The sequence below is a fragment of the Passer montanus genome, unplaced genomic scaffold (genome assembly GCF_014805655.1).
Source record: "Passer montanus isolate IOZ18808 unplaced genomic scaffold, ASM1480565v1 scaffold39, whole genome shotgun sequence".
NCBI lineage: Eukaryota > Metazoa > Chordata > Aves > Passeriformes > Passeridae > Passer > Passer montanus.
This window is the reverse complement of record NW_024368707.1, coordinates 7,597,651-7,612,984: the sequence shown is the minus strand read 5'-3', so window position 1 is coordinate 7,612,984 and position 15,334 is coordinate 7,597,651. Positions and strand designations below refer to the sequence as shown.

Here is a 15,334-nt window from a genome sequence, read left to right as displayed (position 1 = left end):
TGGGTTTTCCCCCCCCCCCCGCGCCGCCCCGCTCCCCATCCCGACAGACGGACCGGAGGGCTAAAATCCAGCCGCGAAAGAATGCAGCGAGTGGGCGACAATGACAAGCGGGGCGGGAGCGGCTGGGAGCGGGCGAGGGACTCACCGGCGGCTCCTGAGGGGAGGTCGAATGAAGGGAGGAATGGAGGCGGCGAGGAGCGGGGGGCAGGGATTTAAACGCTGCCCCCCCTTCTTTTTTTTTTTTTTTTTTTTTTTTTTTTTTTTTTTTTCCCCCTTTCCTCCCTCCTCCTTCTCCGCGCTCCCTCGTTTCCTCTCGCGGCTCCGGAATAACCGGTCGGTGGCAGGGACTGCGGCTCCGGGAGGGGGGTGCGGCGGGGAGCGGGGCCCCCCGCCCCGCGGCTGTGTCGCCCCCTCTCCCGCCGCGCTCAGGCGCCTCCGCCTGCGCCCCGCCGCCCTCCCATCGCTCCCACCGCTGCCCGCCTTAGCCACCTCCCATTTCCGAAGGGCCCAGAACGAGCCCCCTCCCCCGCCCCTCTGCTCCGCGCTCGCCGCCGCCCCTCCCGCACACGCACCGGCGGCGGCGTGCGGGGCCCCCCCGGCTCGCAGGCGCACGGCAGCGGCGGGATGCGGGATCCGGCTGGCCCTCCCAAAGCCCCAGCGGCGCCACATCGCCGCCCCCGCCGCCTCCCGCGGCCGCACGGTGCGGAGGAGCGGCGGGGCTCAGCCACGGAAACGCGAAACGTCCCCCCGCGGCCGCTCAGAAACGCGGCTGCCTTCCCCCGCTGGCCAAGTTCATGGCGTCGATGGCCATTTTGGAAAAGCTGCTGTCGGAGGAAGGGCTTTGGGAGGGAAGGGGGAGCCCGCCGGCTCTGTCACCCGGCCAGCCCGCCCAGGGACCGATCCAGCTCCAGCCGCTGCCTGCTGCGGGAGCACGGCCGGCGGAGCGCGGGGCTGGGGCCCGAGGAGATGCCACAAGTGCTGCCCTTCCTGCCCCCTTCAGCTGCAGAAGGCACGGCAATCATGGGGTCAGACCTGGAGCTGTGTCTCACAGACATTGAGCACGGCTGTGTGTTTAAATAAGGGAGCCTTAGTGGGCAGATGGGCAAGTTTCACTCTGATGGCCTTCAAGCATAATCCCAAAATATTTCCTCGCCAGGACCCCTCATTGAGCAGGCTGGATGGCGTGCTCTCCATGGGCTTTTATTCAGCAATTCTCATTGTCCGTTCCATGGCTCCGAGCACTATTTACTGTACGGCGTCCAAACTCGGCACTGAATACAGATGTGGTCCTCTCATCGTGGGGGTTTCAGCGGCACTATTCAGCCCAAGGCTTTAAAAATCATTAAGAGCAATGTCCCTTCTAAGCTGATGGCTCCCCATTGCAAGTGTTCCACACCCACCTCCCAGGGGTACCATGCCATTTTGGGGCCTCGCTATTTATCCTGGATGCAGACTCGGTCTCAGTGCCTCTCGATCCCAAGCCAGCCCCACTGGCATGCAGCACCCTGTTGCACAACATCAGCATGCTTCATGTCTGTAGCTCTCATTCATTCTCACATCCACCCTTCTCCCCAGCCTGCCTTTGTCCTGCCCCTCGCAGGGAGCCTCTGCCCTGCCAGCAGTAATCCTGACGTGCTGTGGCTTCCTAGGACTCTCTGGTTCCCACACCTGGCATGGGAGATTGAAAAAGCCATGGCTGACGTTTGCAAAAATGCTCACTGCTTTTGTGTGGTCAGTCCGAAACATTTCACCCTACTGTTTTGGAGAGGTGCTTTGTGGAAGAGAATACCCTGTGGAATCCCAAGCACAGGGGTAAGCGTTATCTGCTTCACAAAGTGCCTCACCAAGCTGAGCCCCAGACAAGAAGACAGAATATTATTACTGCTGTTGAGGTGGTGGCGTCTGCAGTTGTCACGGCTGCTTCAAAGTGTCGCCTTTAGGAGCTGACAGCCTTGCGTCCCACGCTCACAGTGTGTGTGACCCTGAGAGGCCAAAGTGATGATTCATGAAGGAGGAAGATCTTGTCAAGATCCTTGTTCTCTGGATGCTAAACAAAATACCCAGATCCCTGAGGTTCATGGTTTGAGGAAAAGCCTCTGTCTGTGGCAGCTGCAGTGGTTGGTGTTGCTGAGATCTTCTGGATGAGGAACGTGTGACACCAAGTTTATATAACCACAGCATCAAGCCCCAAATGGATTTCATGTCATCATCTTCCATAACCAGGTCAGTTGCTTCAGTTCAAAAGCTTGACTTAAATATTAAATTTATTATCAAGATTTTTAGTGTCATTTGTTATTTCAATAAGTGAAGCGGCAGAGACTCCAATACCTTGTGAAAATCATACTTGGCTTTGGTTTACTGCAAGGAGCCAGCCAAAGATGGCCTGCGCTCTTAGTTTGTGAAGAGACATCAGAGGTGATTCAAAAGAGAAGCAGGACCAGGGCAACCATTCCTTTTCCCCACTTATAAACGCTCACAGCCAAATTGCTGCTAAGTCAAGCCACACTCTGCTCTGTTTCAGGGTGGCAAGCACAGGTGGAAAATAGACAAGAGAACCACGAGTGTTTGTGTGTGCTCGTGCAGCAAGACCAAGGTGGGCTGGCTGCAGAACGTGGGAAATAAAACTATCTCACCTTTGAAATCAACAGATTGAAGGCCTTGGCAAACCAAAAGCATTATAGCTGTGTCTCTTCAGGATGGAATCTGTGAGCCAGTCAGGAGCCAAACTTCCTGGGGTGCAGCTGGTCCTCCCTTGGATTAGGGAGATAGGACACACCACCTCTCCAGCCACACCATCCCACTGATTTCCAATTCTACCAGGGGACAAACAGCGCCTGCAAAAGGAGAGGCCTTGGCTGGGATGTAACCTTCTTAGGGAAATACAGCACAAGAGAGGTGCTGATAGTCCTGTGGGGGAGGGAATGAGATAAGGTAGGTGCTGGAGCTCATGGAATACAAGGGGAGGTTGAAAGAGCTGTTTCTTTCAGCCTGGAGTAAAGAAAAGTTAGGAGGTAACCAATTACGCTTTGGTTTGGTTTTTTTTTCCCTTTGGTGTGGAGGGCTACAGGGAAGTGAGAGCAAGATTCTTCTGACAGATACACAGTGAAATGCCTATGAAATTTTCAAGAAGGGAAACTGTGACTAGATAAAGGGGAAACCTCCTTCCTAAAGGCAGTTCAGCACTGACAGAGGTTTCAGGAGGGGCTGGGGAATCTCCTCACCTTCAGACAGTTAGAAAATGCCTGGTCAAGGCCCCAAGCAGCCTCATCTAGGTCTGGAGCTGGCCCTGCTGTTAGCAGGGGTTTGAAGTCTTGACCTCCAAACATCTCATCTGGATCTTCCTGTGAAACTCTTACTCTAAAAACACATGGAGCCCCACTTCCCTTTGGACACACAGCATATAGTAGTCTCCTTGACAGAAGGAATAAGGAAGCACGTTATAGCTGTTTCCACACCCAGATACACAATGCTCTAGTATGCTGATTTTTTGCCTAGAGAGAGCCTCATAATGTCCTCCTGCCAACCTGTCCAAGCTGTCTGTATTTAGTCTTCCAGCAGCAGAGACAAATACTCTCCTTTTGATTAAGCTGTGCAGCACCCCATAGGAATTACCCACCACCCAAATTTTTGGCCTTCTTGGCAGATGTTCATCAAGACAGTGTCCCTGACAGCCTCCTGTATGAAAGGTATTGGTTTCTCAAGGCTGGATAACATTCCGCTGTTCTTGAGACAGGCAAGAGCACACTAGAGAAATTTGGTAGCTCTTCATCATTAAGGCTTTTCTCTGCGCTCTACAACAAGCCTAATTCAGTGACACCTCCCCTCCAGCTCATTTATGGGTGCACACACGTATTTAGAAAAAAAAAAAGAAAAATTCTGCAGGCATTGTGGGGGCAGGGGGGAAGAGGCAGCAGCTAATGTTAAATTATCCCTTTAACAGCTGTACATTGCTCTGCAAATGTAATTTAAAGAGAGTATGATTTGAGAGGTAAAAGAAAGCAAACCCAACAAATGTTTCCATTCACAGATAGCGTCACATTGCCAGCCCGTGCCCGTGCTGTTACTCGTACTCCGACTGCATTCACATCACAGCACAGCAATCTGATGGAGACATCAGCTCATACAACAGGAGTCCTCACGTGCGGGATCAGCCTTGGACATTCCTGCCGTAAAGGAACGGTAACCAAATCTCTGCCGCTGAGCGTACGCATTTTAGGATGAATGGGATGAAGACAAATATTTGCAGTGACCCAAACAAGCATGCCAGCATCACGTATTCCTTCTGTACATTGTGCCAGCAGTGACGAACTCTTTTGATTTAGAAAAGGCACCAAGGTGAGGTGCTGCTATGGCGGGATGTGTTCGCATCCCCTCCGGCTTTCACACGCCTTCCCTGATGCAGGGACGTGGTGATGCCTTCCCGACAGAAACTCTTGCCTAACAAATTCTTCCCGCACCGTGGGGACATGTACACCACTTCCCTGCTGCTGCAGCCTGGCTGCATTTAAATGGGCAACGCCAGCTACCTTGGGCACTTCATTGCCTTCCTTGCACAGAAAAGGATGAATGGAAGTGGGGGGGGGGAGGGGAGATGCTCTTAGGAATTTGAAACGTAACAAAGTTTTTTGTTTTTTTTTTTTTTTCCTCCCCAAAAAACCCTGCCCTGATTGCTAAGCAGTAGCCATACTGTTCACAAAATCCCAGTATCTAAAACAAAGGAGCAGTGAGGTGTACAACGGGAAAAAGACAGCCCACTGGCTGTACCCAAAACGCACATTCCTCCAGGCAAACAGCGCTGTCACGCACACAGCCGCTTTTGCGGGAGACGTGACCGCGGGCAGGGTCTGGGGGGCCCCGGGAGCCCCGGGGGGATGGCGGGGCGGGGGAAGATGGAGCGGAGCCTTCCCCCGCCGCACCCGGACTGCAGCTCCCAGGCAGCACGGGCTGCGGCCGGGGCACAAGCCGTGCCCTGCCGCTGGGATGTGAGCGATGCCCTGGAAACCAGCCCTGTCTCTGCCCTCTCCGCATTCCCCCTCCCACCCTCTTCTCGGCTCTGGGCATGTGTGCCAGTCTTTGTCTTCCCTTCTTGGACTTAGTCCTTAATCTGTGCTGTTTAGTAAGGGATCAGCAGTGAAATGCCAGCGTTTTAAAGTTTTGTCTTTGGGTTTTAAAGTCTGCCTTAGGACACAGTCAAGGGGGATTGGGACTTGCTGAGCAACCTCAGAAACAAACTCAGACAAGAGTTAAGCAAGGGTCTGGAAACTTTCTGTAGGGAGCTGGGGCAGGAGCTGAGTGTGCCCAAGAATGTGTTAGGGTTACTGACGTGAATATAATGGTGTGCAAGGTGGTTTACCATTTATTCTCCAGTTGTATTTCTCACAGTAGCACCCCCAACCCCCCGCCTTCCTTTGAGTCAGTCCAGAACAAAGCTTGTTGAGCAAGCACTGGGATTTGCTGGCACCCATCCTGCTGGGGCACTGGCTGGAGCACAGGCAGCTTTCCCCAAGTACTGCTGAGTTGCCCCTGCAAAAAAAGATGGAGCTGAGATACCCATCCCACCTACACCTCCAGTCACTGCCCTACAAACCCCTTTTGGCGGAGGACAACCAGAGTTTTCTCTCTCAAAGACTTGCCATTTCTGTCCACCATCTGAGTCCAGCAGACAGAAGGCTGGGGACCCACCCTGGGGCCTTTACATCAGTGGAAGGCACGACTAAAGTCTCTGCACAGCAGGTCTTCATGCAACATGGTTTGGTGAAGATGACAGGGGCAAGTCATCACACGTGCCTTCCCTTTGGTGATTCCCGGCTGGTGGCCAACAGAGCAGTCTGGCTGTGGACAAAGCTGTGAAAGCAGGTGAGAGTGGCTGGGCCTTTTCTTCCCCTTGCCAGTCCCCTCTGCCTTTTTTTTGTCACCTCTCTGTGTGAGCATCTCCTGCTCTGGTGGCAAAACGTCCCCACTTCCCCAACGCTGGCAACTAAAGATAAACATCAAGCCAAGTCAGGCAACTCAGGTGTGAAATACATTTTAATAGAGTTTAGGGATCTGTAGTTTGTCTGTTGCTCAGCTGAGCACGGGCTGTCCAGAAGGTGAAGCAGACATCGTGGGCAGAGGGGAGGGTGAAGGAGTGCAAGAGGCAAGGGAACAGAGAGAGAAAGGTCACAAGAAGCAAATGAGAGCGTGGGTTTGTTTACGGATGTGCTTTAATATACTGCCCCGCAGTCCTATGTGCTGAGCCAGAGGCCGACAGCACGCACACGCACACCCAGCGTGGCACAGCAGCGCGCTTCAACACCAAGCTGCCGGCAAGCACAGCCCAACACGGCACAGCCCAACACGACGCTGCCGGGGCTCAGTGCACACGCACGCCTGGGGCTCAGGGACGCCGTAGGCCAGGACACGTACACACACCTACACACATGCACAACGAGAGCGAGCCGCCGGCAGCACCCACAGGCCGGCCGGCGCACCGATGGTCACCGCACATGCTTTGGCGTGCCGGGAACGCGCTGGGCAGCCGCTGCCGCGCTCCGGCACGCCAGCGGAGCGGCCCAGGCGCGGCCCTGCGCGAACAACAGAGACACACAATGCCGAGGTCCGGGAATGCTTATGATCCCACGGCAAGGGACGCGGCGTAGGCCGCTCTCTCGTCCTTCACCGGGGTACATCTAGCCACCGACACCTGAACTCGAGGGGTTTCGAGGTGAGAGGAAACCAGGTGACAGAGTGGGGAGAAAGAGCAAAAAAGGGAGCAGTGGAGGGGAAGAGGGGTTCAGAGTCTGTGAGGTGGGAAAGAGCAGCAGGGTGGCTGTGCCCTGGGGACAATGTTCAAAGAACACTTGGGTTGCGAAAGTTGTGTCCGGCGAAGCGTGCTTCGTCGCCAAGCTCTTCCTCAATCCTGCAGGAGAGAGACAGCACACGTCAGGCCCTTGTAGTGAGGGAGTATTGGAGGCACCAGGGCTCTGGAGAGGCAGCTCATCAGCAGGAGGCTGACATGTGCCCTAGGAGCTCAGCTCCTGCCAGCTGCTGTGACTGCAGGGCTGCACCCTCATGCCAAGGAGAAGGAAAGGAGTCTGCCCCAGAGGCCTCCCCAGGATCCTACGTCATCTCTGTGCCTTGTCTTTGTAACATTTCACCCACAAGACACATCTACCCTGAGGCTTTCAGCTTCTGCCACCCAACTGGTCACTCCCCTATTCTCTCTTCTGCATTCCCATCCCTGGAGCTCCTTACCTCATGAGCTGGTTGTATTTAGCCAGGCGTTCAGACCTGCAGGGAGCACCCGTCTTTATCTGTAAAGCATTCCCCAAAGCAAACACTGTAAGACACTGTTATGACTCGTACCAGTTTCTCATGGCAGGGCAGGGGATTCTGTTTTGACACCCCTTTGCTTTCCTCCAGGCCTATGCATGGCCTGGCTTTCACTTACCTGCCCAGTGCACAGTCCTACAACCAGATCAGCAATGAAGGTGTCTTCAGTCTCCCCAGACCGGTGGCTCACCATCACACCCCATCCATTCTCCTGGGCCAACTTGCAGCTGCAAAAAGCGAGAAATGCAGTCAGTAGCTCCTACTCCTACAACTACCACCTGCACAGGGTAAGATTCAGGCACACTCTGCTCCCACTCTCAGCATCCTGCACTTTGGTAGAGACACAAGTCTGTTCACCTGGTGCATAGTGTGACACCTGGCTGTGGTTCATCACCACCCCATTCACAGGACAACAAGGGCATGGGCTGACTCACGCTTGGATGGCCTCTGTGACAGATCCAATCTGGTTGACTTTGAGCAGGAGGCAGTTGCAGGCTTTCTCTTCAACAGCTCGCTCGATGCGCTTGGGGTTTGTCACTGTCAGGTCATCTCCCACTATCTGAATCCCCACATTGGCAGTGAACTTAGACCAGGCCTCCCAGTCATCCTGGTCGAAGGGATCCTCAATGGAGACCACTGAAAGGACAACCAAAGAGGCACGAGTCAAAGCTGCCTCCCTTCCCACCCCTAAAACACAGAGGGTTTGTGCTGCACCGGTGCTGATTCCCTGCCGCCCCGCACAGCAGCTCACCTGGGTAATCACGAACAAAGCTTTGGTAGAGGTCACCCAGCTCATCTCCAGAAATGTAGCGGCTTGGATCATCTGGGGACTTGAAGTCCAGGTCGTATTTGCCGTCACGGTAGAACTCGGAGGCTGCCACGTCCATACCAATGACGATCTTGTCTGTGTAGCCCGCCTTGTCAATAGCTTCCTTGAGCAGCTCCAGAGCTGAGGGGAGAATGGCACTCAGGAGAGCCAGCCCATGCAGAGAGCTCTGCCTTTTGGTGGGAGTCTCCCTTGGGAAGGTCTCTAGAGCCACTGAGAGTCTGGTGGTGTGATGGAGAAGTAGAAGGGAGCCCAGAAGGCAACAGAAACATGCTAAGGAGCTGTAGGGGCTGTGTCCAAAGGGACAAGGAGGAATTAAAATGTGATTCCACAGCTCAAAGACAAGTTTGTGAAAGGCCTTGCAAAAGCGTGCGCACACATAAAAGGTTTGTGTGGAGAGGCTGTGACAGATCAAGGCCACCCCAAGGAGAAGGAACTTAGAAACATTCCCTAACACAGGAGGTCAATGACACTGAGGCATCATCTTTTGAATCAGTCTGGGGAATGCTGTGAGCTGGGCATAGGAGCCCATAGCATTGCAGGCAGGGGTACCCCATCTCTGTGGGGCTCTCACCTTCGCTGTTTTCCAGGATGTTGGGAGCAAAGCCTCCCTCATCACCCACATTGGTAGCATCTTTGCCATACTTCTCCTTGATGACGCTCTTGAGGTTGTGGTAGACTTCAGCCCCAATGCGCATAGCATCGCGGAAGCTTTCGGCTCCCACAGGCAGGATCATGAACTCCTGCATGGCCAGTTTGTTGCCTGCATGGGAACCTCCATTGATCACGTTGAAAGCCTGGAGGAGTCCATAAGAGAGTCAGAGCTGAAGGAACCGGTCTTGGCACCCCTGAGAGGTGGCTCTCAGATGTGTCACCATGCCCGTACATGCTACATCCCACAGGGGTGTGTAAGCACATCAGCTTCAACCATCAGACCAAAGACACATAAGCCTGGAGTCTTCCCTCCAGAAGTGGCTCAAACCACATGGTTAGGGAGGATTTTCCCACCTGTTTCCCTCTCAAGAGATCTCCTGAGTTATGTGTGTTTATCTATGTTCTGTTTATCTGTATCTGTTTGTCAATAGTGCTGTCAGTCTCTCTTCCAGGACCTTTTTTCTTGACCCTGAGAAAATTTTAGCATCTACAACTCTCTTTGTGAAAGAGTTTCTCAAGGCAGGTTCCCCCTGGTGTGAAGACCCATATGCCCTTGTGTCCCAGAGGGTTGGCATGATGCCCTTTGCTTCTTGTGCTAAGAATGAGATCTTCAGTCAACCCTCCACCACAACCTCTCCTGTAGCCTTTTCAGGCTCCTTTTTCCCCACTGAAACTTGAAAAATCTCAAGCCTTGGTTTGCTTCCCTGACAACTGCAGTGCACTCACCTGATGTTTCAATCCCATATCCCTTCCTTATCTACCTCCCAACACCTCTGCAGTTCCTTTTGGAAACAACACTCTTTTGGAGTTTCTGAAGGTGGATGTCAAGGACAGAGGGGTCTTACTGGCACAGGAAGGATGAGGTCAGAGTTGCCGGCCAGGTCAGCGATGTGCCGGTACAGGGGCACATCCTTCTCCGCAGCTCCCGCCTTGCACACGGCCAGCGAAACTCCCAGGATAGCGTTGGCGCCAAACTTGGCTGTGGGCAAAGGAGGAGATTGACTTTTCAGGTGGCAACATCCAGCCCAGTGGGTGGGTGTCCTTGCCAGCCCAGCCTTGGGCTCGTCACAGCTTGGACAGTGCCCCCCTCTCCAGCCCTGCAGCCTCCCACGCTTGTAATTTCCCGGCCAAAAAGAGGGATGAATTACATTTGTTCTCTGTGCCGTCCATCTCAAGCATCAGATTGTCTATCTTCTCTTGATCCACAACAGAGAGGCCCTGCAAGAAGGAAACAGCTCCTGAGAAGGAGATGATTGGAAGAGCTGCTGGCTCTGGTGTGCGGGAGAGGAGGCGTTGATGGAGAAGCTGGGGGAAAAAGGACCTTTTCAGCTTGTGGGGGAACATATACACACAAAGCTCTGGAAACTGGTGCCGTGGTATTTAGTCAGGTTAGGTGACCCTGATGGCGTTGCTGCAGTGCAGTGTGGATGTACCCATGGTGGAGAGGGGGTCAGCTGCAGCCCAGGCAGGGCCACGCATTGCTGGGGACACAGGACGCCTCTGGGGGTTTACCCAGCCTTTTGGCAGCTTCCAGGGAGCTTTGTGGTGCTGTGGTCACACAGAAGCTAGGCAGAACAACAGAACATGCTCAACCTCAAGCAAGCGAATGTAGACTGGATGGAGCCATCCCCAGGAGTGAGGTGGAGAGGAAGATTAGAGCCAACACAGGCAGCCCTCCACCACACTGGGTATTTTTCAGGGGTGGAGAGAACTGGGCTCTCGGCCAGAGCCAGCCATGGGCTACATAGCGTGTATTACGTGGCTTTGGCTCGGCTCTCCTCAAAGCAGGCTCCAGGTCTTCAGGTGTGAACAGGCTGCAGATGTGACACCACTGCTCTGCAAGGCTGTGCCAGACCCTGCACGGTACAACCATTGCTCATCACACCAGCATGAGGCCACAGACATGTGGATGTGATTCAGTGCTTGAGGGGGAGCACAGCTGAAAGAGGGGGTGAGCTCTACAGGGAGCACCAAGGGGACTGGTTAGGCTGCACAGATGCTGCGGTGGACCAGGAAGAATTAAATCCTTTCCTCCTAGAGAAAAGATTGCTGTGGACACACACAGGCATGGGAGAGCGGGAGGCGTGTGCCCAGGTTCACAGAGAGCATCGCTGTGTCTGTTAACCCAGGCAGATGAAGAGAGGCAGAGACAGAGATCAGGAGACAGAGGTGGACCAGAGTAAGCATTAGACAAGGGGGAACAAAGAGAAATCCTTACAGAGCCCACGATAGCTGGGGCGACAGTGCTGTTGATATGATCCACGGCCTGCAGGACCCCTAAAGAAGGGAAGAGGCAGAGAAAGAAAGAGAGAGAGAGAGAGAGAGAGAGAGAGTGAGGCAGAGAGAAGAGTGAAAAGAGGAAGGGAGAGGACCAATAGAGAGACTGAGAGAGGGAGGGAGACAGCAAGGGAAGATCAAGGTCTGATCTTTCACTTTACGCTAGGTCTATGCCTCTGTGGTCTCCCTGAGGGCAGTGGGACACATCTGTGTCACACCAATGGGTGGGCAGTACCCTCCAGCAGAGCCCCACACACAGGCAGCCCCGAGGATGAGCTGTGGAGCAGGCATCTCCCCACCTTTCCCAAGGAAACGTGACTTGTCATTGTCGCGCAGCTCCAGCGCTTCGTAGATACCAGTGGACGCTCCGCTGGGGACGGCTGCTCGAAACATGCCTGGGAAACAGCAAAACAGGGTGTGAGACAAGCAGAGGGTGAGGAGGAAAAGCCCTCGTGCACCTGCTTCTGCCCTGCTTTCACAGGAAAGGATGCAGCAACTGCTTGTGCAAATGGATGGCCCCACTGGCTGGCTGCTCGTGGCTGGTCTCCCTAGAGGTGGAGCACCTCAGTGGCAGAAATAAATGCACCCAGGGCTTCCAGGCTGAGGAACTTGGATGTCGGGCACCCAGAGATTCACACTGATCCTAGAATTGTGTGTAATGGGTGAAGTTCCTCAGCCCTCCTCCTAGTTCCAGAAGCAGCCTGACTCACAGCCACCCTCAGCTTCCTCCCCCTCAGACTGAGGTTTCTGCCTCACTGAAGAAGACAATGGTTGCATGCCTGCTCTGGCCTCTCACTGCTCCTCACCCCTCAGCCCAAGCAGTTTTGGGCCCTGTGCAAATGCAGCTCTTCCAGCTGAGCCCCATGCATGGACATAGGTGCACAGAGATCTCAGGAACAAAGCTTTACCCCTGCCATGAGCACAGCCATGGATGTGCTACCAAATGTCTACTGCGCCCCAGGACTAAAAGTACAGCTGCAGCAGGGCTACAATGAGAAGATACAGACATTTATTATAAAAAGACCTGTCCCTGCTATGGGCAAGTACATGGCTCATGTCACATGCAGGACAGCCAGCTGTCTTGTGATTTGCCCAGCACGTGTGCAGGGTTGCTGAGCACAGGCACAAGCAGAGCCACAAGCAGAGTTGTGGTCTCTGCCTCTTCCCCTGACTTGTTGTCTGCTGGGGTTCACCCGTGAGGACCCTCCATGCTCTTGGCGTGCCAGGCTGCTGCACAGCACCAGCTCTGGGCAGGGCTTGTCCTCTGTCTCTTAAGTCACCCACATACCTTTGTGTGTGTAGAGGTCCACCTCGACGGTGGGGTTCCCACGGGAGTCCAGGATCTCACGGGCATGGATCCTCTCGACTGCCATGGTGAGTCTGTGGAGAGGAGAGAATGGAATATGTTCAGCTCTGAGAGGCTCCAGGATGTGGTGCTCACCCCTTCTAGGTCTAGGCTGACGGAGACAAGGGAATTCAAGGAAAAGTGACCTTAGAAATTTGGGCTAAAACTATTTGCCCTAGGAAATTTAGAAATTCACCCAGACTACAGGAATCTATGAACATTTTTCCAGGAACTGGCTATCTATTTGAATTTGCCTTGTCCCTCTGCTGCAGCTGACAAACCAGGAGCACTCTGCCTCTCCCTGCATCACAGCACAGCGCCCGACACAAGCCTGCATGGCAGGGATGGGGAGGGTGCCACGGGCAGCAGAGAGGGAGGGATCAGCTGGCACAGCAGGGAGGTGCTCCCGGCTCTGGTGTCAAGGACAGGGCAGCAGCTCCTGGCATCTCCTGTCCCCTTGCCGGGAGGCGAGGACAGCGCCTGCCAGGCCAGACAGCAAGCGGTGCCGTGTCCCCGAGCAGCGAATGGGGAGCCAGCCGAGCGTGATGGGCAGGGGCAGCCGGCCAGGGGGGACCCCCAGCCATCCCAGCCTGGCTGTCCCAGACCCCAGCCCGGCTGTCCCAGACCCCAGGCATGCCCGCCGTGCCGAGCGCCTGCTCAGTGTCCCTGTGTGCCCGTGAGCTGCAGGGTCAGGCTGTGCCAAGGCGGCGGGAGCCTGGCAGCCTGAGGAGCCATCTTGCTGAAGGCCACGGTGCCTCAGACATGGCAAAGAGGGCTCGGAAGGGAGGGGGCACCTGGTTAAAGCTGAAGTAGAAAACATGCTGATGGCTGTTTGAAAGAGCTTCTCTTGCTGCAGTTTGCTCTCCAGGACTTCCAAATCAGCTCCCCATGCCACCTTCTCTTTCCCCTGGCTGTGCTATGCTGGGGTGCTGCAATGAGACGTGTGTCCCCCCATGCTCCCAGCACTGCCAAGTTTTCCTCCCCTGGTCCCACAGATGATTCCCTCAGCTCTGAGCAGGGCTGGCAGAGGCCAGAGCAGCCACAGAGCCCCAGCCAGGACCTCCCTGTGGCGTGTGTGAGCAGGGGCACGGCCAGCACAAGGTCTTAGCACCAGGGCAGGGGAAAATGAGCTGGAACCAGCACATCCCCACACCATGGGGAGCTGAGAAGCAGGATGGGGAAGCCGGAGGCAGTGCTCAACACCCCTGCCCCGGGTGGGTGGAAATCACAAAGGCGTGAGGAAATCATGCTGCTGCTCTGAAGTTTCAGCCAGAGCTTCTCGTGTGGGGAGTTATGGTCAGCGACTCCAGGGTTCTCTGGAGCCTGCACAGGGCCCTCCACCATGTCCATCTGGGCTGGGATCCCCCATCAGCCGCTTTGGCAGTGCTCCTCACGCCATCTGGCACACGCCACAGGAACTTCCTCCAGAATCGTGCTGGCTCAGCCAGCCGTGAGCTTCCTTTGCAGCAGTGTCCTGGCCGTGCCTCAACAGCCTCCACAGAGGGACAGGACCCCGCTTTAAGTCATCTTTGACAGCACACCCGTGCCAGATGCTGTGACCCTCTGCTTATCTGGCCATGTTGCCCCTGGTCACATCCCTGTGGTCACATCCACCTGCCCCTCTTGGAGCCAGATCTGAGGAAGCCAAATGACATGCCCAAATCCAGCCTTGCCTGCCCCACCCCATCACTTACAGGATCTTCTCTCCCTTGTAGTCCTTTAAAGCCTTTTCTCCACTTGTGTTGCTGCCCCGTGTCCCCTGCCTTTGCTCTCTTTTGAACAGAACCACCCTGAAATCCCTGCTATCAGCTGCACTGTCCTGAAAGGAGGTCAGAGGCGGATAAGCTGGGATAAGGGATTGGGATGGAGCCATAGCTGGGAAGCCACAGACCACATCCAGGAAGAGAGAGGAGGCTGTGCAGCCCCGTGAGCAGGGGCTGGGCAGCGCACGCTGGGAGGCTGGTGCTGCTGCAATGCCTTCCTGTGGAGCTGGCGCTGGCAGCAATTCCCTGTCCCTGCCAGGCCAGCACGGTGGAGACCTTTCCCCCAGGGCACCGCCACCACTCCCGTGTGCTGCTGCCATTCCCCCGGGCTGGGCACTGCTCCCAGGAAGCCCGCACTGCTGCAGTGTCGTGACTGATGCAGCTATTGCCTGCCTGACTGTCACCTCCTCTCCCTGCTCTCCCCCTCCCCTGTGGTGTGGGGCTGTGCAAACAGGAAAACATCCCCTCTTCTCCCTCCCTCTCCCTGAGCGCCCGTGTTTATGTCAACACCTCGGGAGGCTGGGGGGGCTGGTCTGCTCCGAGGCTGGATCCTTTGCCCAGACTGAGCGTTGCCTTCTCCCCACTGCCACCCCTCCCCCGGGGACAGCTCCATCCCCCGGCACTCCCGGCAGTACCCTTGGGAGCACCACTTATCCTCGGTGTTTGCCCCCCCTCCTGCAATTCCCTGGGTTCACGTCTGAAATTATGATTGCCGGCAGGGGAAAGGGGGGGGGGTTTGGGAAGGAGGGAGTACCTGAAATTAAAATATGAAAGAAAAGTCAGAAGGATGGGGGTGAGGAGACAGAGGTGGGAGGAGCGGGGGGAGGAAGTGAGGGGAGTTGAGCTGTTAATGCCGCCCGCTGTGGTCCTTCTCGGCAGGGACCCCAAAGTGCGTGTGGGGTTTGGAGGGCACAAGGTGGGCAGCAGAAGCATGCACGCAGTGAGGGCTGTGCTGGCCGTGAGGAGACACTTACCTTCCTAGGGCAGGGATGGACGAGAGATCGAGAAAGTGCTGGTAGCAAGGAGAGAGGACGAAGCTGAGGAGGGATGCAGGACCTCAAGGGGAGATGATGTGTCCTCTAAGCCAACGGTGGCGGCAGCAGCAGGATGGAGACGCCCCTGATAGGGCCGGGACAGCAGCATGTGACCCAGAGCTGC

At 55.4% G+C, this 15,334-nt stretch overlaps 2 protein-coding genes across 3 annotated transcripts in view; both read right to left on the bottom strand.

The window, feature by feature from the left end:
* Window positions 1-754, bottom strand: part of ATN1 (atrophin 1) — a 23,644-nt gene extending 22,890 nt beyond the window's left edge. The window contains exon 1 of one of the 2 annotated variants that reach the window (XM_039718041.1): window positions 573-754. The gene's annotated coding sequence lies outside the window, so the exon portion shown is untranslated. The other variant, XM_039718039.1, reaches the window with a different exon arrangement.
* Window positions 755-6,009: 5,255 nt separating this feature from the next.
* ENO2 (enolase 2) lies at window positions 6,010-15,325 on the bottom strand. The gene is made up of 12 exons (XM_039718166.1): window positions 15,151-15,325; window positions 12,357-12,448; window positions 11,368-11,463; window positions 11,010-11,068; window positions 9,940-10,009; window positions 9,637-9,770; window positions 8,712-8,934; window positions 8,063-8,260; window positions 7,746-7,947; window positions 7,430-7,538; window positions 7,234-7,292; window positions 6,010-6,898 (listed from the first exon to the last, which is right to left on the bottom strand). The coding sequence occupies exons 2-12, from the start codon at window positions 12,439-12,441 to the stop codon at window positions 6,829-6,831; spliced, it is 1,305 nt and encodes a 434-aa protein (XP_039574100.1). The 5' UTR covers window positions 12,442-12,448; window positions 15,151-15,325; the 3' UTR covers window positions 6,010-6,828.
* Window positions 15,326-15,334: the final 9 nt, after the last annotated feature.